Raw genomic sequence first — 23,450 nt, 5'->3', positions numbered from 1 at the left:
ACAGAAACTGGAAGTCAGAATTCCAAGCCAGAGGGCTAAACATAAATTTGGCTGGAACTCCAGCAAAGGGATTGTAAAACTAGAAGAAACCTCAAAGCTCACTCATGCCCTGAGCAGTCTAGCAACCTACTCAAACGCCTCTATGGAGGGGGACAAGTGAAGACTTTGCATTCTCTTCTGATTTTTATTTTTTTTAAATTGACATTCCCTACTAGGTTTCAAAAAAACAAAACCAGCTCTTTCAAAAAGGGAAATTCGGTCACTTACCCCAGCTTCAATCTAATTATAACTTCCCGATGAATCTTAAACTGCAGCTTTTGCTACAAGCCATCACTCAACTGTGCTGGATTAAGTAAATCTAGAAAAAGCAGAGATTAAGCTTCAAACCAGGTTTAAAGGCAATGTATGAGGCAGTGTTCTCAGAGTAAGGCACGGGTAAACGAGATACTCATTTTCTGCAGTGAGGATCAGCTAAATGAGCTAGGCCTTACCTCTTGACACAGACTGTCACATATTCTCCCTTCTAGGGGCAGGGTTATCAACATTTCCGCCTCCCCCCCTTATCCACTGCAAAGTGCAGGCAGCTAATCCAGGAGTGCTTCATTTAGCAGAAGACAGGCTCACGTAAGAGTCCCCCGGACAAGACTCACCATTGCAGAGCACCCCTCCTAAGGTAGTGGGGCATCACAGCCACTTTGCCTTGATTTCCCCACAAGATCTTTGGCCTTCTCCTGTTGTAGATGTGACCTGGCCTTCCTACCAAGCCCCTTTGGCCTCATCCAAAAACAACATCAAAAGAATCTTTGGCTCTTTATAGGTGGGGTCCCAGCAGCAACAGCCAGTCTAACCCCAGCTCCTGGTCCACCTTCCAGCCAAGGGCCTCTGGCAGGCCTCAGTCAGTTCCAGACCTCAGCTGCTAGGCTTTCCTCGTTTTAAGTCCCTCCCACACCTGGCACAGGTGTAGCAGGGCTAACTGAAGAGTGCTGACTTGCCCCCCACCTCCGAGCCGTTAAAGGGGCATTCTCCCTGCTACAACCACTTGTAGCTATTACAGATCAGCTGGTATAATCACTGAACAAGGACCTAGCAGCTGTTATTCCAGTAGGGCTTAATGTCCTTAGGTAGGGCCTGCTAGATTGCAGAGGACCATCCAATTTGTGGTCAAATACATGAATGCTCCTCCACCTCCACCTCTTCCGCTGGATGGCCCATTATGGCTAGTCACACTCTAAAATACCTCACTTCTGTACATTCCCTATTAACCTGGCCAGAGCCTGAAGCCAAAGCCTTCACCCTCCCCCAGACTGGAACTCAGGCACCCATATATACCTAATGCCTAATGATACCCCGCACTTTTCATCAACTGATCTCAAAGCACTCTACAGAGGAGGGTAGTGTCATTAGCCCCATTTTACAGATGAGGGAAACTGAGGCACAGAGAGGGACAGTAACTTCCCCAAGGTCACTCAGCAGGCCAGAGGCAGAGCTGGGAACAGAACCCAGGTCTGAGCTGCAAGCCACTGATTTATCCACTAGGACACACTACCTCCCAAATCTATTGCGCACACACATGCATTCCAATGGTGCTTTGGGTCAAGCGAAGGCTGAGGAAGGATGTGAGAAAAGGGCAGAGATTCAAGAGTTGGGTGTGCGGGTTGGGAAAACAAATGGCTCGTTATTCGGGTATCCAGTGCTGGAACGAGAAGTGGGATTTCTTGACTAATCTATGTTCACTAGGGTGTTTTCCACCTCCTGCCTTGGTTACATATTCTTCTCCTGGCAGCATGCCTTGGCATTTCATTGGAGAGCAGTGTCCTCTCTAGCCCAGTCCTGGATAGTTCCACTGCCAAAGGCTACATAGAACAGCAGGCCAAAGAGATTTAGGGCCGCTGACACGAAGAAGACATTCCTCCAGCCAGTCAGGAGGTCCTGGGGGGGTACCAAACAAGGGGTAATTAGTATCTCCATTCCCTCTTATCGCCACAGGAGAGCACCTGGGGCTTGAACCCCAGCTTTCATTCAGCTAAAGACTTGCTGTACCAGTTCCCTGTCTAGCTGTAGATTTAACTCCTCAGATTCTGATTGGGAATTCCTTGCTTGCTACGCTGAATTCAAGCGGCTCTGTCATCACTGGGACCAAGCTGTCCCTATTGTCCCATTCTCCAGCAGTCTCCCCGCCCCCCGCCAGCTGTAAGTAGATCCAGGTTGGAAGCCCATGTCGGGAGGAGTCCCTACTTCTTGGATCATAAGAGCTTCTTCTCCATGACTTAGGTACTTGTTGGACACATTTGGCAATGTGGATGCTGCCTAGCACACGTGGGTTTCAAGAGCTTAGCCAGGGCTATGTTTTGATTCAGTGCACAGAAACCATTCTTGGGCCAATCTGCTGTATTCAACTCCACTTTCTTTTCTGCATATTTTTGTGTTAGGAGAAAGAGCCTCCAATACGGCCATCCAGAGAAGCCCTGAATTACCTGGCTGGTGAGGATCCCAACTGCAGTGGGAGCAATTATTCCTGAGACCGTTCCGAAGGTGTTTGTGACTCCCAGCAGAAACCCAGCGTATCTGGGGAGAAGGGAAGGGAAAATTTCCTGAGCAAGGCAAAGAGGGACTTGCAAGAAGAGAGAAAATTAGGTTTCAATTCCCTCTCCCCCAACCTCCTGGAGAGCTTCAAAGAGAGCAAGTGCCACCGGAATAAACTTGTTATACACGTAACAGAGTCCACCAGCTAGCAGTGGCGCCTCAGCTTGGTCCCTGCCTGCCCTCTTGACAGACAGTAAGAGCCTTTACCCACTGCTATAATTGGCTCTGAGCCTGCGCTTCTGTGCCTTGGTTTTGCCTGTCTGGCTTCAGATGCCACCAGCTGCAGAAGATCCAGGAGAGAAGAAGCAAAAGGCAGCTGAAGTAGTTGAGGGCTGGGGTGATGGACATGATATGGGCCAACATGTTGGGCCCTGGAGCCAATCGGAGCAGGAGATAGGAGGAAGGCCTGGTGGTCTCACCTGGGAGCAATGTCGATCTGGTTAATGTTGAAGCCAGCCCCACACATGCTGATTACGGTCACGGACAATGTCAGAAAGACCACAGCTGCCGTGTAATCGCAGCCGACGTAGGACACGGCCACCAGGGAGACGGCTGGGAGCATCATCCCTAGGGAGAGAAGGGGACATGGGTTATGTGGCTGACCGGGCGAAGGTTTGTTGAAAGAACCTGGAGGCAGGAGGCACCTGTCCTTACCCAGCACCGAGAAGAGCTTCCGAACCGTTGCTGTGCTGAACATGTGCTTGGACAGGAGGAAGTCTGCCAGCAGCCCTGACACGATGGTACCCAGCCAGTTCCCAACGTAAGGAAGTGCAGAGAGAAGCCCATTCTGTAGAGAGAAGGTAAGAGACTTGCCATTCTGCACAGAGCAGCGAGAGGGACCCCCCCACCACCAGATCTGGCTGGATGTGCTCAGAGGGACTGTAGGGACTGCCAGACTGGATTGGACCTGAGGTTCATCTAGCCCCGTATCCTGTCTCTGACAGCGGCTAGCACCAACCGGCTGCTTTGGAGGAAGGTGAAAGAAACCTCCCCACCCCTAGTAGTCGGAAACTGGCCTAAGCCCTGAAGCCTGAGGTTTAACAGGCCTTTCGGAATTGGTTAGCATCAACTTTTATCCCTCTGGATGGCCCCATTCAGGAGACAGAGCGGCCCGGCGGTGAGCGATGGGGCACCACGGCAGAGCTCACCTCTCTGATGTCAAAGTGGAGCACGTCACTCATGTACGTTGGCATTGACGTCAGCAGCGTGTAGAACAGCCAGTCATTGCAGAAATAGGCGACTGCGATGGCCCAAAGAGGCAGCGATTTCATCATGGCCAGGAGTGGAAGGGAGCGTCCATGAGAGCTGCCCTTGAAGGAAAGGCACCAGTTAGTGCCTCTTTTGCGGGCTCCTTTTCCTCCTGGCTCTGTCAATGTCCCATAGGCAGGTGGTCTAGTCTCTCCCTGGTCTCACCACCTCCTCCCAGAGTTTTAGCTGCCTGCTCTGTGTTGACTCCTGGATCCCCCTGTAATCCCTCAACTCTCCCAGTTGTGCAGTCTCCCATCTGACATTTCCCAGACCTGCCACAGACACCTCAAATCCAACAGGCCGAGCTCACGTCAGAGCGCTGGGCTCCAGGTGCAGTCGGTAGAGTTGTACAGGCGAATGTCAGGGCTGAATTTTGCTCAATGTATCAAAACTTCTCGTCCTTCCTCTTAGGCCCATTCCCCTCCTGTGACGGTCCGTGATCCAACTCATCCTGTGGCTCCCTTGAGCCTCTCTGCCCTCTTCTCCCCTCACATCCAGCCCTGATAAATCCTTGTGCCTTTTCCTCAAGGATGCAACCTTCCCTCTTCATCCCTGCAGCTGATGCTCTATCCGTGCCTTGGGCATCTCTCAGCTCACCTGTGCACACTCCGGCACTCAGTCCAAAACACCACAGCTTAGGGAACCTTCTTCTCCTACAATTCTTACCATCACCCTCCTCCTCAGACCCCTCTGCCTCAAATTCAAGCTCCTTGCCCTCACCTCAGATTTCCTGCACAACCCAGCCCCGGCCTACATCTCCCATTGCCTCTGACTCCTCCCACTGCTCCCTCTATTTCTCCCAAGCTTCATCTCCTCCCATATGGCTTCCAGTCTCCCATCACATGGAGCTGCCTCCCCCAGTTCAGATGCCAAGAGACCTCCTTTGGCTACGACAAATTCCTCCTTAAAATGCACGTTTCATGAACCACAGGCAGGCCGGTCTCTTCCCTGGCCCTGACTTTAGCCCCTTCCCATTGATCTCTTCTCTGATGTATCCTCTATATCGATGTCTGAGCTAATCTGTAAGCTCCTTGGGACAGGGCCCTCTTCTGCCACAGACGTTTGCACTGCTCTGTAAATAACACACCCAGCGGAACCCTGAAGATGGGCTCACTTGGAGAAGGTCTCATTGTCCCAAGCTCTGTTCAAAGGTGTGACAAACTGTGAGTCCTAAGAAAGCAGAACTGACAAGTTTACCCGAGGCTAGACATACATATTCAATTTTCTTACTAACTTTTACAGATCTCCAGCTGATGTTTCACCATTAGCTTAAGTGGACTCATTGTTTATGCCTTAATGTTCCTTTTCCTGACACCTGTATTTCAGCATTCCTTATTTCTGCTTAAAGGTACATACAGCATTTCTTTAATCCATTCTATTTTTACAATATAATTCATTCTACTTTCACAGGTGGGAATACGGGGAAAACTAGGTCAGAGTTAAAAGGCTTTCAAAGAACCTGATTGGCCAGTGATGACACAATGTACTCCTTCTCGCCAGTACTAATACGAGGGTGACATGCAGGATCTTCATAGACGAGAAGGAACCAGAACACACACCAAACGCAGCCAATGCCACCTATGGAGAAGGGGAACAGTTCAATGGCTCCTGTCTCGGATCTTACGGCAGCACAGGTGGGTAGATACCAACGGAGATGGGCAGGCAAGACACTGCAGCTCTGTGACAGACTGTCAGGTATGAGGGTCTTGAAGGGAGGGGCAGGTTTGTTCTGCTGACTCATGCTGGCAGACAGACCAGGTGGGGCCCTTTAGTGCCAATCCACGGTATAAAAGGGTTTGTCCCCCCCACTTGGGGGAAGGAGGAATTAGGTAGTTGAGGCAGGAGTTTTTGCCTTAACACCAAACAGCTCAGGCTGTGGTTCATGTCTGGCTTTCCTTAGTGTGAGAAGGAAGGAAGTGCTGGACGGGGGAGAATTTGGGGCACTGCCCCTCTATATGTGTGTGCTGTGTGAAGGGGGGAGTGGGAAATCTGCCCAGTCACAGACCCCTCAATATGATGGTGCATTGCAAATGCCATCGACAGAGAGACAGAGACCACTGAGGTGGGGGAACACTCCTTCCTGTTCAAGGCCACTGGAGGGGCTCTGCCGACTAACACATTCTGTACCTTATTGATGCCTATACTTTTAGACTTTAAAATGAAAGATGTCAACCCGACAGCCCTGAGAGCTCTCATCCACAGAGTAGACACAACTTGGGCAGCAGCAACACAAGCCTCCTCCATACCGCCCAGCCAACAGACCTCCATCATGAGCTGAAGGAGGAAGAGGGAAGTCCAGCCCTTCTGGCTGGAGATGCCGATCGCGATGGTGGTCTCTCTGAAGGGGGACATTTCTATATTAGCAACTGGATTGAGAGCCCTGACTCCTCACATCGAGGCAACGAAAAAACCTTCATACGCTTCGCTCTTGTGTGGCTTAACTTGCCAGTGAATCTGCTACAGTGGAAACCACAGCTACTCACCAAAGATGAAGAAGCTGTAAGGCCACCCCAGGTACTGGCAGATGATCCCAGCTGCAGGGAAGGTGATGAAGGTCCCAAAAGTGCATCCTAAGGAGCAGATGAAGAGGAGTTCACAGCGAGGGGTGATACAGTGGTGGCCACAGAAGATGACCTGGGCTTCCCAGTGCTTACCCCACACTATCCTATAGTAACTCTTCCTGCCATATCAAGCCTAGGCTTGTGAAGGCTAGGGCTATAACAGGGTTTAAAAGAGAACTGGATAAATTCATGGAGGTTAAGTCCATCAATGGCTATTAGCCAGGATGGGCAAGGAATGGTGTCCCTAGACTCTGTTTGTCAGAGGGTGGAGATGGATGGCAGCAGAGAGATCATTTGATGATTACCTGTTAGGTTCACTCCCTCTGGGGCACCTGGCACTGGCCACTGTCGGTAGACAGGATACTGGGCTAGATGGACCTTTGGTCTGAGTACGGCCGTTCTTATGTTCTTATGTAATCCAGAACTGAGAAGACAGGGTGGAAGAGAAGGTAGAGGGGATAAAGGAGGAGGAGATAAAGGATGAAGAGTGTGGAATATTGTGTAGGAAAGGGAGAAATAGCAGTAGAGAGAGATGTGCAGCCAACATTTCTTCATGAAGGACCTTTGGTCTAGAATCTGAAGGTTTCTGCAACTTGTAAGTGGAGCTGCTTGTCTGGAGTGTGGCGGAAGAAAAGGCAGCATCAAGAGATCTCTCCTTTACACAGAAGGACGGGGGGCTGGGACTACAGGGAAAGTTGGTTTGGCAGCAAAGAGAGTCACTTGCTCTTACCAGCTTCAGCGAGGTTCATGAGCCTGCTGCGTTCCAAGGGGGGAGCCCATTTTGCCCAAAGCGTGTATTGGGCTGGAAATATCACCCCCTGCCAAGGAAAACACAGGAGTGCGTGAGCACAGAGGGGAGCGGGAGCTTTGGGAGCGATACCTGGGGAAAGCATTGGCAGACCTCATGATCTTTCACTGCTATGACCCTTGCTCCACCCTTCCCCCGACTTTGGTTTGTCATCATCCCTTGCTTGTAAGCTCTTTGGGGCGGAATCCTGACTTGTTAACTTCTTCTGCAATGCCATGCATACAGAGGGGGCTGCACACATAAACCCACAAGCCGCTGAGAGTCAAGAGCTCGAAAGGGAAGGCCCTACCTCTGCCATGCCCAGCAGTGCCTGCAGCCCAATGAGGTACGCTGCTCCCAGGCTAGCTGCCAGCGGCACGAGAAGGGTGAGAGCCGAGGTAGAGAGCAGCCCGCAGCCCAACACTAGCTTCCCTCCGAACATTCCCGACCAGTATCCGCCGAGGAGCTGGGTGAAGAGGTAGCCGTAGAAGAAGGCACTGAGGATGACGCCCTGGGTCTTAGCGCTCCAGTCGTACACGGGGGCCTGGAGGAGACAGAACTTGCTTGCATCAAACGGGGGAGACAAAACCGAGGACTGTCCCTTGAGGGGACACTGCAGCAGCTTTAAAACCCAGCCCAAGGGAGAACCATTCTCACAGGCCTGGACTCCTCCAGGAAGGGGTAAGTGGCTTGTGTGCACAGACCTGTCACCAGTCAGGTGACCAGCACTCTCCTAATTACACTGGCTCCTTCGTATTACACTGGCTCCTTCGTTTAAACACGCGTGCAGTGGATACAGCCCCAAAGCTCCTCTCTGAACAGCGCCTCATTGCTGCCGAGTTGGTCCACAGTGCAAAGCCAAGGGGTAGAGCCAAGTTGCTGGTGAAAGGATCTGGCCCTGCCTTTACACTTACTTCTTGGGCAAATTCTCGGTGGGAGTCATTGGGCTGAGCGTGGGAGCGATTGGGACACACGTCCGTGGAGATATTGGGCAGGCTGCCCGGGTTGGTGCCGTTCGTCATGGCTACGATGGCGATACTGAGATTGACCCGGAGTGAATACACCATGAAGAGGGAGAAATGCAGGATGAGAGCCAGGCTGTAGCGAGCTGAGCAGAGGCCTGGGGTGGAGAACAACCAGAACAAGCCAGAGACGGTCAGGTAGGCTGCAGACTAACCCTGGAGGTGCCCCCTCACCCCTGGCTGCGAGGGATCTCCAGGCAGTGGCACTGGAACAGTTTTTGGAGTGGGGGTGCTGAGCCGCACCCCTCTTACGCCTGTCCGCGCCCTCACTGCCCCCTAGAGCTGGGGCCGGGAGCAGGGCTGTGGCTCTGGGAGGCGGGGACATGGACAGGGGTAAGGAGGCGAAGGCTGGGGCCACAGCTAAGGGTGGGTGCGAGGCCAGCTGCCGGGACCCTGGGGCTGGTGGCCAAGCAGGACCCCGGGCCAGCAGCAGAGCAAAATCTGGGCACTCCTACTTCCTGCACCTATGTCTCCAGGTAGCACCAACAGTCTTCTTATTTCAACCACAAACCATTCTCCTCAGAGTCTTACACCTTGGACAGGGCCGTCCAGACCCCACTGCCCACACAGCTTTACCCCAGGGCATCTCTGGCCAGACCAAACCTCCTGAAACCTCACTCTGCAGTCACCCAGCATCATTACACATACATCCCCCACCCAGTGAGATGGGAGAGAATTTCCCCTTTGCTGTCTCCAGAGCAGGCCAGCCAGGTCAGGGCCAGGACTCTTGTTGAAGTAGAGAATTACTTCAGGGTCAGTGCTGAGAACTGGTCCAAGTCCCAGCCATTCTCTTTTCTGTTTGGCACTGATCTGGCATCCCTACTTTATCTACCCAGCTCCTGAAGAAACCCAAGAGCAGTTCAGGAGGGAGCACACACATTCCTGAGCACAGAGGGGACCGTGTCCTTTCAGGAGAGGGTTCCCTCCCACACTAATAATCCACTTTACCAGCACTGATTAATCCTCACAAGCCCCTTGGGAGGGTGCTGAGCTTTACCATCCCCATTATACAGGGCGAAACTGAGGCACAGAGAGGGGACGTGACTTGCCCAAGAGTCAGAGCCAGAATTAGAACTCGGAAGTTCCTGGGTCCCAGTCCCATGTTCAGAGCACTACATCACACCTCTCGTTACCCTCGAGTAGATTTACCTTTCCCAAGTGATAACTGCTGGTTGAGCAGAGGGGTAGCATCTTCCTGATCCGACTCTAGGCAGGCCTCTGTCTCCGCGTTCTCAGCACTTTGCTGCATTCTCTCCTGTAAGCAAAGCTGACACCTAGTCCTCCTCCCGGGAGCGTCTCCACAACTTCTGGAACACGAAGAGTCTTAGACATGAGTGAACCAAAGGCACGGGGACCATCTCCTCGCTACCGACCTCCTGTAGTTCTTCCTACAATGCAATAAGCCCCATCGTGGGACCGCTGCAGGATTGTGGAATATGAATACTACCTGTCTAGTGCAGATGGGACACATTTTAAGAACAATGTGATTTACAACGATATAAATCAACTTCTAGGCCCAGTCTTGTGTGGTCCTTCCTATTTTTGCCTTTGATCGTCACAGCCTCCCAGTGAGATAGAGAGCCCTATTTTCAGCATGGCTGGATGCTATTCCTTACTGCAGATATTCCTCACTGCTCAGAGAATAGCCTCCCGCTGCACCCACACTCTGTATACTGTAAACTAACGCTTGTTCCAGAGGGCAGCTGCCAAGCTGAAACATTCTTTGACACATAGAGATAGAATCATAGAATGTCAGGGTTGGAAGGGACCTCAGGAGGTCATCTAGTCCAACCCTCTGCTCAAAGCAGGATCAATCCCCAGACAGATTTTTGCCCCAGATCCCTAAATGGCCCCCTCAAGGATTGAACTCACAAGGCAGGCCAATGCTCAAACCGCTGAGCTATCCCTCCCCCCAATAAGCAGGGATCCTAGAAATCCATTTGCCACAGAAAAAGACATGGAATGTGTGCTTTAACAGAGAATCTTTAGCTTTTACATTTTGTGAAAAAATAAAAACATATAGAGTGGGAACCCCGATTATCTGATCTAATTAGGGTGACCAGACAGCAAGTGTGAAAAATCGGGACGGGGTGGGAGGGTAATAGGAGCCTATATAAGAAAAAGCCTCAAATATCGGGACTGTCCCTATAAAATCGGGACATCTGGTCACCCTAGATCTAATTGAGCCTGGGGCCAAATCGGGTAATCAAAAAGTTGGATAATCAGGAGAGTGGGCAGGACTCCGGCTGTCAGCCCTGGGCAGCAAGGCTCAATTTGTCAGCTAAAATATTGTAAATATATCAATAAAACATTGCGTTCAACTGATACCTATATATATATATATATATATATATATATATATATATATATATATTGTGGTTAGGGAAGCTAAAGTTCAGTATTTCATTTTAATAGCGGGAAAACACGGATTTTTATGGTTTTTTATCAGAGAATTTTGGTTTTTTTAATCAGGGAAAACTAGGATCCCTGTAGATAAGTAAGATGTGCTAGGAGCAGAGAATTGTCGTGACAAAGAGAGAACCCTCCCAGACTAAAATTCCACCTACAACTACATAACTGGGCAGCTTCCCCCCACCCCAAAGTGAAGCAGATTGGCGCTGATTTTCTGAATTAACTGCAACTTCTCTAGCAATCAAATCCAAACAATCAACTCACAGATGAAGCAGAAGCAGAAACCTCCTCTTGTTTTTCAATACAGGGTGGGGGAACTCATTCCTGCAGGGATGCCACGAATTCAGATTGGGAACAAAGAGTGAGTCACGTGAGAGGCAAGCCATGTGACAAAATAAGTTTGGCAAACACCAGCTGTGCTATTTAACTCCTTAGTAGGCCACTGACACCTGGTTTTTAAAATCATTTTAGATTTAAACTGTTAGTAAATTGGAGATGGATGGCTAAAAACAGTGATGATGAAACAGTGTTTCACCACCATTAGCTAAGACCAGGAACAGCCCTATGGGGTACCTATTATCCCAGATTTAGTGGAGGAGAAATTAAGTGATATGCCCAAGGCCACAGAGGGAGGCTGTCTCTGCCTACCATTGTGGTACTTTACAGCTAAATTTGTTGGCCAGTCTTGGGTTCTCCTAGAACTCTTCCTGTCTACACACACATATAAGTAGCCTTTAAGTGTGAACACAGACTATGTGAAAATGGGACCTTCTTCATTAGAACTGCATGTATTCAGTCATATCTACTTACTGTGATGACTAGCAGGGACTCTGCTGGCCACACGCTGCTCTCAGTGACGCTTGAGCAACCCCAGGGCTGCTAGTGTATTTGTACAGGTGTAGCTGATTGGAACCCCGTCAATCACCCAACTTATGATGCACAAGAAGCTCCCTCTTGCAGATGACTGGCTGCTAGCGTGTTTCTAATGGGTTTGCAGGGCACTGGCAGCCGGGGAGAGGCAGTTTTAATAAACGTAAGTCTAACTCAATAGGGGATTCAGGCTCTTACAGAAGTGGAGATAGCGTTGGGGTTGGGCAGGGACATGCAATGGGACGAGGGGCCTGGTCTGCATTAGGGCTGGAATCCCAGCAATCCCTCAGCGGCCTTTTTACTCATCTGTATGTGCCCTCCCTTGGGCAGGGGCTGAACAGTCTCAGGGGTGTGGGTATGTGTCTATTCACCCTGGTACTGACCTGCCCCTCTTCTCCTGGTGATACATCACTCTGAAATCAAAAGGCACTTTCCCTTATCTTGCTGTCAAATCACACTGAGGACAGCCCCTGCCCCCATGGTCACTGCAGCCCCCTCTCCCCATGGCTCTATCATCCCCCAACTCCCCTCATCATCCCCGGTTACTTCTGTAGCCCCCTTCCCCATGGCTCTATCACCCCACTGGCTCCCACTGCCCCATCAACCCATGACCCCTTGCAGCCCCCTCCTCCCATGGCTCTATCACCCTCTGACCCCCATTGCCCCATCATCCCTGCAGCCCCTCCCCAATGGCTCCATCATCTCCCCTTTCCTCCCATGATCCCCTGTGACCCCTGCAGCCCCCTTTCCCCATGGCTCTATCACCCTCTGACCCCCACGACCCCTGCAGCTCCCTCCCCTCATGGCTCCATCATCCCCGGTGACTTCTGCAGCCCCCTCTCCCCACGGCTCTATCACCCCTCTGGCTCCCACTGCCCCATCAACCCCTGTGACCCCTTGCAGCCCCCTCTCCCCATGGATCTATCACCCTCTGACCCCCATTACCCCTCCATCCCTCCAGCTCCCTCCCCCCATGGCTCCATCATCTCCCCTTTCCTCCCATGATCCCCTGTGACCCCTGCAGCCCCCCGGCTCTATTATATCCCCCCCCAGTCCAGGGCGCCCCTCCACAACCAGCCTCCTCCCAGCTGCCCCGCCCACTTCCGGCCCCAGAGCCCCGCCCACCTGCTGCCGGGTCATGTGACAATCCAAGATGGCGACGCTCAGGCTCGTGCCGGTGGCGCTGCTCACCTGCCTGCTGGTCGGCGGGCGCTGCTCGGGGCAGCGCGCGGGCCCGGTGCCCCTGGTCATGTGGCACGGGATGGGTGAGCGCTGGGGCGGGGCCGCCGCGAGGCTGGTGCTACCCCCCCCCCCGGTGCAGCGGGGGGCGGGTTGGGAAGGGGGCGCTGCAGGGCTGAGGGCGGGTTATAGGTCTGTTGCTGCCCCGCCAAGGGCTGCAGGGGTGGGGGGTCAGGCTGATGCTCTCAGCCCCAGGACTGCAAAGGGAGGGCCTGGGGGCCCTTGTCTGACCAGCCTCCCCGCTCTTATTCCCCCTTCCCGCCCCCAGAGAGGAAGCTGGGGGCGGAAGCGGTGTTTCCGTGCACTACGAGCCTCCTGTGCAGTGCAGCCTTTGTCGTTCTCTGCGGTGCTTTTTACTACTTCCCTGCTGGATCTCTTGCTTCCCTAATCCCAGCTGCTGGGTTAGAGACGGTGCCTGTGTGCAGAGCGTGCTTGCCTTGAGAGATCATGGGATCTTACATGGGGAGGGTGGAAAGCAGGTTATTAGCCAGTGTGCGCACAGGTCCAAACAAGCAGCTGTGCTCTCTGCCCTAGTGACTTCACTTTTGGCCACCTTTCAGATTGTCTGGAATAAAAAAAAACAACCCACATTCATCACGTGACTCTCATTTAACTGCCAGAAGGGTGATACCACAGTGCAGGCAACACCCATTCCTTGTGAAATGGGGATGGAAGAAAGCGAAGTAGTGATAGATGTGTGGGAAGTTGGACTGCGAATGAAGGATCAAGGTGACTTCTAAAGAGTTGAACTACTCTGATGCCCAGCACCCTTTGGGAGAGTTCCCTACTCAGTTATCTTCGATTTTAGGCCCTGTCTACATTATGAATCACATTTAAACATGGTTGTGATCCAGTAATGTTGTCATGTGCTTTCTTTTTGCCTGCAGTTTCACAAACCAGTTTTAACGTGGTTATGTTTTGTAGCACTGGCAGGATTTTAAATAAACACCTTGATAGGTCGTTTACAAATATCATTATCCCCACTTTTCAGATGGCAAAACTGAGGCAGGTCTCTGGTAGAGTTGGGGAATCCAGACTCCCAGTCCAATGCCCTCTCCATTTGATCATGTTGCCTCCATTTTTTCTTATTACCTGAGATGATAAGCGTTGTAAAGGATAGTTCAACCTAATAATAGTAATAATGCTTATTGCTTTTACAAACAGTAAGTAATCCTCACAACACCCTTGTCTAGATATTAGCCCTGTTTACAGGGAGACTTGGGCACAGAAAGCCTTGCTCAAGGCCTTAAAGAAAGGCAGTGTAAGAGCCTGGACAGAAATTAGGTTTGGAAGGATTAGATTTGTATTGGTAAGTGTTGGTAGCCACCTATTTCACTGTATGCACAAAAACTGACAAAAAATATTTCCATAAATGAGAACTAAAATTTACAGATAGACAAAGTAAGAAAAATGCTGCTTTGGAACTTGTTAGAGATTTAAGGGTATTTATCTGGTATATTTTGACATGTTGACACTTGGTTTTAATGGTTATAAAGCTTTAACTTCGGAATCTCAATGTCTGTCATTAACTGATTGACCGTCTCCAGTTTTCTCCCCCCCATAATTTTGCACAACTGTGAACATTTAAATGAATAAAGAGCTAAAAAAATCTTAAACATAAACAATGACATTGGTCAAAATTATATATACAAAAATTGAATTCTGCCACACTCAATTCATATGTAGGAGTTCCTGGCTCCCAGGCCTAAGCTTGCACCACTAGACTACGCCTCTGGAAGTGTCTGGGCCAAAGATACCACAAATAAGATATTCCTGTGGGAGCGGGGTACTGAACCTCTGTAGCATTGTGTGTAGACTGTTTTGTATTCAAATGGTAGTTCAGTCAAAATGGAAAGCATTGCAGCAAAGAATTTCCGTAAGGATGGGAATAAGGGAAAGGCCTGGAAGGCTGGGTGAGAATTCAGCGTCCATGCTGGCTTTAATATTTTGATAGTCTAAATCAATGTCATGAACTTATTAGCAAGAAAGTGAAAGGAGGCCACCGTGAGCTGGAACCAGGAAGTGCATTCAAATGGTTCATTTACAGAGGCGGCTTTGTGCAATGAGCGTGAAAATTTGCTGCTTTGACACTTGACAAAATGCATGCTGCTTTCCCTGGTGAGGTTGGAAGTTTGGTATTCAGCACCTCAGCCATCGAGTGTGCGATGGTTTTATGATATTTGATGAAAATTTCCCTTATCCTTTTTGCAGGAGACAGCTGCTGTAACCCTGGAAGCTTAGGATACATTAAAAAAATAGTGGAAAACAAAATACCAGGAATTTACGTTCTGTCGCTACAGATTGGAAACAACGCGGTAGAGGTAAAGTCACAGTTATCCTATGTAAAGCTTCTGCTTTCATTGAGTATTTCTGGTTAGTGATCACTGTGCACTCTTAAAGGTGCTGTAAATAATTTACAGTCTCTGCTTTTGACGTAGATCCATAAAGACACAGACAGAGCTTTCACTATTACCTTTTTACTGTATCAAACATCTTTGTCTTGGAGAAACTGACTAAGTCTAGTTAATCACATGTTGAAGAAAACTAGGGATGTGACAAATCCCTGATTCAAATTGGATTCATACCCAAACCCACTGATTAGTGTTTTGAAACCTCTACAGCAGGGGTGGGCTAACTGCGGGCCGCATCCAGCCCGCCAGACGTTTTAATCCGGCCCTTGAGCTCCCGCTGGGGAGTGGGGTCTGGGGCTTGTCCCGCTCCAGCTGGGGAGCAGGGTTGGGGCCACTCTGCGCGGCTCCCAGAAGCAGAGGCATGTGCCCCCTCCAACTCCTATGCATGGGGCAGCCAGGGGACTCCGCTCCACATGCTGCCCCTGCCCCAAGTGCTGCCCCTGCAGCTCCCATTGGCCGGGAACCGTGGCCAATGGGAGCTGCAAAGGCAGCACCTGCGGACAGGGCAATGCGCAGCAGAGCTGCCTGGCTATGCCTCTGTGTAAGAGCCGGACGGGGGACATACTGTTGCTTCCGGGAGCAGCCTGCACCCCTGAGCCACCCCTCCATGCCCCAACCCTGATCCCCCTCCTGCCCTCCAAACCCCTCGGTCCCAGCCTGGAGCACTCTCCTGCACCCCAAACCCCACCAGCCCCGCCCCGCCCCAGAGCCTGCACTCCCAGCCAGAGCCCTCACCCCCCACACCCCCTGCCCTAGCCTGGAGCCCCCTCCCACACCTTGAACTCCTCATTTCTGGCCCCACCCCAGAGCCCTCACCCCCTCCTGCACCCTAGCCCCAATTTTGTGAGCATTCATGACCCGCCATACCATTTCTATACCCAGATGTGGCCCTCGGGCCAAAAAGTTTGCCCACCCCTGCTCTACAGCTATTAACTATGTGATGAGGTCCCATGCTTTTTAAGGGAGATATTTGTCCCTTCCTGTTTATTAAGCTAAGCGCATGTTTTTATTTAAACTCTCATTTTTATATTGTGTTTTACTAGTGTAACAAAGATATAGCCTGGCTCCTGCACCTGTATTGTTGACTGTGCTATATATGGCCAAGAGGCTTACATTACTAGCTATGTATTAGAGTGTAGTTCTAGTAATAGCTATCACAATAATGGGTGACTTGTCCTGTTACCTGGATTCATAGAGGGTGCAGGTAAACCTTGGCTTTGTGGAAGTCCAGGGAGGATCCAAACTTTAATAAAGGCAGGGGAAATATGACGGCTTACGGTTGGGCTGGGAGTTCACAAAGGGAGTCTCGTAAAATTGGGGCCTACCTATAACTCATGGAATTTAAGGAGAAATCTTAGTCCCTATGAAGAACAAGAAGATTAAAACTAACCTATTAGCCCATTGCAAAGATAATTTGCCCATCTGTTTCTCTGGCTTATTCCCCAGGATATGGAGAACAGCTACTTCATGAATGTGAACAAACAAGTGATGCAGGTTTGTGACAAACTCGCTAAGGACCCTCGCTTGCAAGGAGGCTACAATTCTATGGGATTCTCCCAGGGAGGCCAGTTCCTGTAAGTTTACAGTTGGATTTAATTTAATTTATTTATTTTTGGGCAAATGTTTTAGGTTACAGAAGTTCAGGTGGGAATCTCCCTCTCTCCCCAACACCTTCCCATAGGGTTCAAAATAAAATGTAAATAAGTGTTCTCTGGGCACGAGGATACATTTATTTTAAAATGCTTTATTCGTAGGAGTCTTTCTAAGAACTGTACAATTATAAACTAACCTTCACAACACCTTTGTAACACAGATAAGATTTCTTCAGATGGGGAAACCGAGGCACAGAGCCGTTAAGGGCAATATTTTCAAAAGCACGCAAGTCCCATTGATGGGACTTTGGATAACATTTCAAAAGTCCCTAAGTAACTAATTTAAAGCTGGTCGCAGGCAGAGCTTGAATACGGTTATTTAAAGTGCTATATACAAACATCCTAGCATCTGTATAGGAGGGGGAAGCTAAACCCTTTCTCTTTTCCCCAGGAGGGCGGTGGCACAGAGATGTCCTTCTCCTCCAATGTTCAATTTGATTTCCATTGGGGGGCAGCACCAAGGTAACTCCCTCTTTGGTTTCTAGAGTCCTCTGTGTCATCCCTGCTTCCTAAACCTGCATGTAGCGAATGGAGGGGGAGCTGCTGGTGGGATAAAACAACCCCTCTTCCCCTGCTCCCAAAGGCCCCCCACAGAAAGCCTCTTTTTGACCTACTTTCATTTGAAATAAAATAACTGGATACTTTTGCCTGTCTCCTGAATGGATTTGATCACTAGGCGAGTGCTTGTTGTGTTCTGGGCTGATCTTGAGTTAGGATTAATGTCTGTCAGTGAACCTATTAAAGTAGTTCCAAGCTAAAATAGGGACAGACAAATGTCATTCTTCAGGATGCAAACTGGCCACTTCAGGGGTCAGGAAGGAATCTTCCCAATGTATGTGACTATCCAATTAGCCAGGTCGCTCCCTTCTACCTATGTCAGAAGCATCGTCGATTGGCTATTGTTAGAGCAGATACTGGACTGCAGAGAGCAATAGCCTGATCTGGTGTAGAAGCTCCCACAAAACTAAACTTATTGCGATTGGCCAAATAGTGATTGGGTGACAGGGACCTGAAGCTATCAGCATTTGAAGTATTAAACTCCACGGAGGGAGAATTATTATTCAGGGTGGCTCAAGGAGGTAAAATGAGTGATAAGGGGATGAAATTCAAGACAGGAAAATGGCTAAATACCAAGGAAAACTTCTGCCAGTGAGAGCTCCAAGACAGGAGTAATCTCCCAAGGGAACTGGTGGCAGCCCCATGGCGTGAGTCTCTGTTTAGTGCACTCTGCACAATATGCTGCCAGGAACAATAGTGCAGCTTCAGGTCACTAAAGAGCTAGGAGGCCTTTCCATTTATCTGTATGACCATCTTCTCTACAATGATGCCCTCTGCTGGTCAGCTAAACAACATTGAGTTCTCTCCATGTAATAGTGCCTTGGGGGCAGGCTGTCTGTAATGGGATTATAGGATTAGAGACAGCTGGATTCCTTGGAGTAATTCCAGTTGCTGTGTCAGGAGGAGGTGGTTCTTCATTTGTGCTTGCAATTCAGTGGCTTTCAGTGCTGACCATTGACTAGAGATGCACAACTTGCTGCCCCAGGTGTGTTTGGCTTTCCACGCTGTCCCGGGGAGAAGTCCCGCATCTGTGACTGGCTCCGAAAGATGCTGGACCTTGGCGTCTACACGAAGGTGATTCAGGAGCGGTGAGTATGTTCGGCGGGGGACCATGCAGACTGCAAAGGCTGAGGTGAGATACTCCTTTGGCCTGTGTGTTTCCAGTGTGAGCTTTATTCTCTCTCTCATCCAGCCTAGTGCAGGCAGAATACTGGCATGACCCCGTGAAGGAAGATGAGTACCGGAAAAACAGCATCTTCCTGGCAGACATCAATCAGGAGAAGGTAAGGGCAGATGCCATGCTTAGAGCTCTGAGCCTGGCTTGTTATTTGGGATGGCTGAGATTTTCTTCCCTTTGTTGTTTTCATGGCTGGGGTCTTTCAGGTTTAACTCTTTAGTGGTTCTTTCCCTTGTGGTGTAGGGATGGCCAAAAGGTAGCACCCTTCGTCCCGGTGTGTCTGGTACAGTTCCCAGTGCTCTTGCAGATATTTTTGCTTGTGGCTCTCTGCACAATTGCTGCTCCACAGCATGGCAGCAGAGTGGTGACCGCCTTCTTCTGTGTAATAAGAATCAAGATTTGTATAGCTCTCCATTTTCAAAGCAGATTGAAGTAACCAGTTAATCCCCACAAACTCCCTGTGAGGTGGGGGTGGGTGGGTTCCCCATCTGTGAAATGGGGATAAGTGACATCATCATAGGAAGTTGGTGTCAGTGCTGGGATTAGAATGTGGGGGTTCTGGATTCCCAGTCATGCATTCCTAGTGTTGTCTTGTGCATCTGCCCTGACTAGCCCTAGCCCAAGCTGAGATCATGGGCTGTCCTTTCCCTGACGGGGAGGGAGGCAGGCACTGCGGTGGCAGGGTCAGGAGCCTGGCGTGCTGAGAGCCACAGTCCAGCTTCAGTGTGTGACAAGCGTGTCATCTGCTGCCCCCATCTCAGTGAGACTCCAGACTGCCTTATTTCTGACAAGATTCCGTCGTTTTTGTTCTGACATCTTTCCCAGGGCATCAACGAGACCTACAAGAAAAACTTGATGGCTTTGAAAAAGTTTGTGATGGTGAAATTTCTCAATGACTCGATGGTAGACCCTCCAGCCTCAGAGGTGAGCAACTCCTCGAGGTGCTTGGGATAAGGCAGTGAGACGGGAGCTTTCACTTGCTCATGTCTTTGTCATTGTCTAGTTTTATGAATGGTGCCCAACTTTGAATACAAATCCAGGATGCAGTAACCAAAATTGGATCCACTAATGTAGGTCCAGCCAGTTTCACAAATAAATTGGGCAAAAGAAAATCAGAAAAGGGAAGGGCAAATGGTCTTGGTGCGGTCAAGATGCTCCAAACCTTGTAGGTGGCTATAGGTGGTCTCTGGCAGACATCCTCAGGGAGAGAAATTCTTCAGACAGGATCCTTGCACCAAAAAGTCCCTGTGATGATCCAAATCTGTTAGAACCATTGTGTGGAGCTCAGACAACCTGACTGGCGATAACGGCCTTGGATAGCTATGGTGGAAGGAAAGTTGCTCAAATACATCATGGTCTAGATTAAGACTGCCTTGTATCAGATTAAGCACAGATGAGGGTTGCAGTGAACCTTGTTCTAGCACCTTTAACTTCACCCTACCATGACTCTGAAAGAATAGTGTTCGTTTAGGGGTCAGACACAAGGTGTTGGTCTTGGAATGTACAGAACCTGATCATTTATGTTGGCAGTGTAAGCCTAAGGATGAGCATTTCATGCTCTGAAGAGTTGCCGTTATCTATGAGATGCTAGGTAAGGACAGTATTGGCCCTCAAACTTTAACTGGTTTTGTAAATCAAGGGTTCTTCAGATGTTAAAGTTTCTGTCCTGCCCTTTGATAGCAGGGCTCTCTGGGGTTTATTCAATCTGAAGAAGTCATTGGTGGATTCAAGTGGGGGCAAGGAGCTCCATCTCTTCCTCAGTCAGAGGAACATTCTGTCCAGCAATAGGCCTCAGTGGTGAGATGCAGAATAAGCTCGTTTCTACAACAGCCCTGTTGTCTCCTTGTTTTTCTTCTGTAGTGGTTTGGATATTATAGAAGTGGGCAAGCCAAGGAGACCATCCCCCTGCAGGAGACCTCGCTGTACACAAAGGTAAAGAGCTGGATCTTCTATGGAAGAATCTCCTGTCTCCCTATGGTTGCCAATTTTGGTTGGACATATTTCTGGAGGTTTCATCACATGACATCTCGTCTTTAATTAAAGATTAATCTTTAATTCCTGGAGACTCCAGGACAATCATGGAGGGTTGGCAACCCTATGTCTCCACTGTAAGTAGCTTAAGCTCTCCCCAGGAATCTTGGCAGGGTTCCACCATCTAGCTTCTCTCTCTCTCATATAAAAGAGATCGCATTTTGTTTCTGAACTTAGTTCCCATGGAAGGAAAAGGCTGGATCTGCTGATTAACCACAAGAAAGATGCGCTTATCCTCCCAAGTACTGTTTCCCCCATTGAACAGATAGGGAACTGAGGAGCCTCAGTACCTCAGGGTCCCACAGAAATCTGTGTCAGAGCAGGGAATTGAACTCCGGTCTTCTGAATTATAGGCCAGCACCCTGACCTAGCCTTTCTCCTCCAGTCTCTGCTGGAGATAACTTAGCTGAAAAGTACTTCTATGGAGCAAAATTAGGCCTTTGGAACAAGCTAGGTTGCACCAGATGAGGGTTTATTTATTTATTTTAGAGAGTCCCTGGTATTCATATTTCACTGGGTATGGCTTGCACAATTTCTTCAGCCTACACCATCTTAAAATGGCTAGGCTACCAATATGTGCAGTGTGCTTAATGCTGATCTTGTTTACACTGCTCTAAGTCAGGAGTAACTCCATTGAAGTTAAAAACCGATCTAAAAGTGGCACACATACTACCAGCTGATTACAGCCTCATGCACACATTGGCCAGCTGGGTTGCCTCTCCCTTTGGGTGTGAGATCCTTTAAGTGTGGGAAATGAATGAATGCTTCACTGCAGCAACCCATGAACTTGGCCCATGGCCTTCACAACAGGACGCAGGGAATGTTGTGAGAGCCCTTGATAAAATAGCACTGCATTCTCAACCTAGCAGGTAGTTTTGAAGCGGGGAAGACCTGGTTCCTGGGGCCCGTCCTAGTCCAGCTTTCATTGCACTTATACAGTTCCCTTCTTTTTAAATAAGCCGTTGAAAGCTCATGCTTCTCACAGCAGCCCATGCACCATTTTCCCAGCAGGGCAGTTGCATTATGCCATCTAATTCCCCCACGCAAAGGAAAGGGCTATTTCCATACAGCCTGAACTCCAAGGGCTGTTGTAACTGACCCACACCTATTCTCAACAAAACATTGGTCTGTTCTGTTGCAGACTATAGTAAAGGGCTCCCCTGCTTGGCAATGATGATGGGGGGCCAGGGACAGCACTTGAATTCCAGAAAGAGACAAGGGGAACTCTTGTAAATAATCAATGCCCGGAAGTGAGAAAATAGTAAAGAGTAGATCCTAATGGAAGATACGGTGGGATCCACACTAGTTGTAGATAATTTTGGTGTTAGAATTAAAGAGTCAAGGACAGGAGGGCATGGGTCTGTTATCTGCTGTTACTCTTGTACAGGGGTGGCCAAACCATGGTTTGCGAGTTGCATACGACACTTTTACAGTTAAAGTGTGGCTCCCAGAGCCCCACATTCTCCACCTGCCGGACTGGGGCAGGGGGAGCTCGGGACCTCTGCCTTGCAGCAGGGTGGTGGGATAGGGGCTTCTGCCCAGCAAGGCGGGGGGCCTTGGGCCTTCAGCAGGAGTGGGGCTGAAGCCCTGAGCTCCGGCAGGTGCACCCCCAGCTCTCAAACTTCTGAAGATTGTCGTATGCGGCTCAGAAGATCAGTAAGTTTGGTCATCCCTGCTCTTGTATTTCTGTATCGCAATCTTTTCCTCCAAAAGTTAAATGGGAGGCACTCTAGCTACACTGAACCAATCTGAACTTAAGTCCCCATTAGAGAGACAAGATGCATGTGGTAATATCTTTTATTGGACCAACTTCTGCTGGTGAAAGAAAGAAGCTTTTGAGCTACACAGAGCTCTTCTTCAGCTTTGTGTAGCTCAAAAGCTTGTCCCTTTCACCAGCAGAAACTGCTCCAATAAAAGATATTACCTCATCCACCTACTCTCTCTACTATCCTGGGACCAACATGGCTACAACACTGCAAACCACCACCTAAGTCCCCATGAAAGTCAATGGGACTAAGGTGCTTTGGAAAGTTATTAAAGCATCTCTGGTAGCCTACTTTCATGCTGGTCTTCTTCTCTTGTAGGATCAGCTGGGGCTGCAGCAGATGGACAAGGCAGGAAAGCTGGTATTCCTGTCTGTGGCAGCAGATCACCTTCGCTTTTCTGAAGAGTGGTTTTATACAAACATCATCCCCTTCCTACACTGAAGTCGATCTGTGTCAGCAGCCTGACAAGAAAAGGCGACTTCCTTTAGACCAAGCTCCTGATACAAGGCGGAGGAAGTCACCCTGTTAAGTTCTAGCTTGGATCCAATTGCTGTAGCTAACAAACTAAGCTGCCACTTACTGCATAACAGCACGTCCCCCCATACAAAGCTGCTGCAGCATGGTTCGAGGGCTAACCAAGTACTTAAGGGCATACTAGTCTGCTGGTTGTTGTCAGAGTGCATTAGAAGTGGCACGGATTAAATTTTAGTAGGTTTAAATTTAATATGCTATTATGGTGTAGCATATGGTCCCAACCCAGACTAGGTTTCTGTGTTAGCAAGTTTTGTATGGTTTTCAAAGAAGCTAATGTAACTGCACCAGTCACTTGCTGGAGCATAGTTCAGTGGTTTTCAAACGTCTTCTCTGGCGACCCAGTTGAAGAAAATTGTTGATGCCCGTGACCCAACAGAGCTGGGGATGAGGGGTTTGGGGTGTGAGGGGGGCTCAAGGCTGGGGAAGAGGGTTGGGGTGTGGGGGTGAGGGCTGTGGGTTGGGGATGGGAATGAGGGGTTCAGGGTATGGGAGGGGGCTCTGGGCTGGGGCAGGGAGTTGGGAGTGCAGGAGGTGGTCAGTGGCGCAGCTGGGGTGCAGAGGCAGGCTTCCCATCTGTCCTGGCACCATGGACCGTGCTG

General features: G+C 49.7%; 2 protein-coding genes across 2 annotated transcripts; one reads left to right on the top strand and one right to left on the bottom strand.

Moving 5' to 3' along the window:
* Positions 1-1,797: 1,797 nt before the first annotated feature.
* On the bottom strand, positions 1,798-10,999 carry LOC135893663 (sodium-dependent phosphate transport protein 3-like). Its single transcript, XM_065421523.1, has 12 exons — positions 10,878-10,999; positions 9,351-9,508; positions 8,094-8,299; positions 7,490-7,723; positions 7,123-7,210; positions 6,315-6,401; positions 5,291-5,409; positions 3,732-3,893; positions 3,238-3,370; positions 3,003-3,150; positions 2,475-2,565; positions 1,798-1,929 (listed from the first exon to the last, which is right to left on the bottom strand). Exons 1-12 carry the CDS (start codon positions 10,997-10,999, stop codon positions 1,798-1,800), a joined length of 1,680 nt encoding a protein of 559 aa, XP_065277595.1.
* Positions 11,000-12,627: 1,628 nt separating this feature from the next.
* On the top strand, positions 12,628-23,183 carry PPT1 (palmitoyl-protein thioesterase 1). Its single transcript, XM_065421663.1, has 9 exons — positions 12,628-12,748; positions 14,934-15,043; positions 16,580-16,707; positions 17,177-17,247; positions 18,329-18,431; positions 18,536-18,626; positions 19,346-19,444; positions 20,381-20,452; positions 22,636-23,183. The coding sequence occupies exons 1-9, from the start codon at positions 12,637-12,639 to the stop codon at positions 22,756-22,758; spliced, it is 909 nt and encodes a 302-aa protein (XP_065277735.1). The 5' UTR covers positions 12,628-12,636; the 3' UTR covers positions 22,759-23,183.
* The last annotated feature ends 267 nt before the right edge of the window (positions 23,184-23,450 follow it).

This window comes from Emys orbicularis, chromosome 23 (genome assembly GCF_028017835.1).
Source record: "Emys orbicularis isolate rEmyOrb1 chromosome 23, rEmyOrb1.hap1, whole genome shotgun sequence".
In the NCBI taxonomy this organism is placed as follows: domain Eukaryota; kingdom Metazoa; phylum Chordata; order Testudines; family Emydidae; genus Emys; species Emys orbicularis.
Note: the sequence above shows the minus strand (reverse complement) of the source record. Positions and strands in the feature narration are given on the sequence as shown.

What these genes read in the sequence shown, in the direction of transcription:
- LOC135893663 (XM_065421523.1), bottom strand. Translation starts at nt 10,999, where the DNA reads ATGGCTTGCCTCTCACGTGACTCACTCTTTGTTCCCAATCTGAATTCG. An exon ending in CACTGCTGGGCATGGCAGAG is followed by an intron (nt 7,211 to 7,489) that starts GTAGGGCCTTCC and finishes TTTCCTTGGCAG; the next exon opens with GGGGTGATATTTCCAGCCCA. An exon ending in CAGATCGACATTGCTCCCAG is followed by an intron (nt 2,566 to 3,002) that starts GTGAGACCACCA and finishes CCTTCTCCCCAG; the next exon opens with ATACGCTGGGTTTCTGCTGG.
- PPT1 (XM_065421663.1), top strand. Translation starts at nt 12,637, where the DNA reads ATGGCGACGCTCAGGCTCGTGCCGGTGGCGCTGCTCACCTGCCTGCTG. An exon ending in ACGAAGGTGATTCAGGAGCG is followed by an intron (nt 18,432 to 18,535) that starts GTGAGTATGTTC and finishes TCTCTCATCCAG; the next exon opens with CCTAGTGCAGGCAGAATACT. An exon ending in CAGACATCAATCAGGAGAAG is followed by an intron (nt 18,627 to 19,345) that starts GTAAGGGCAGAT and finishes CATCTTTCCCAG; the next exon opens with GGCATCAACGAGACCTACAA.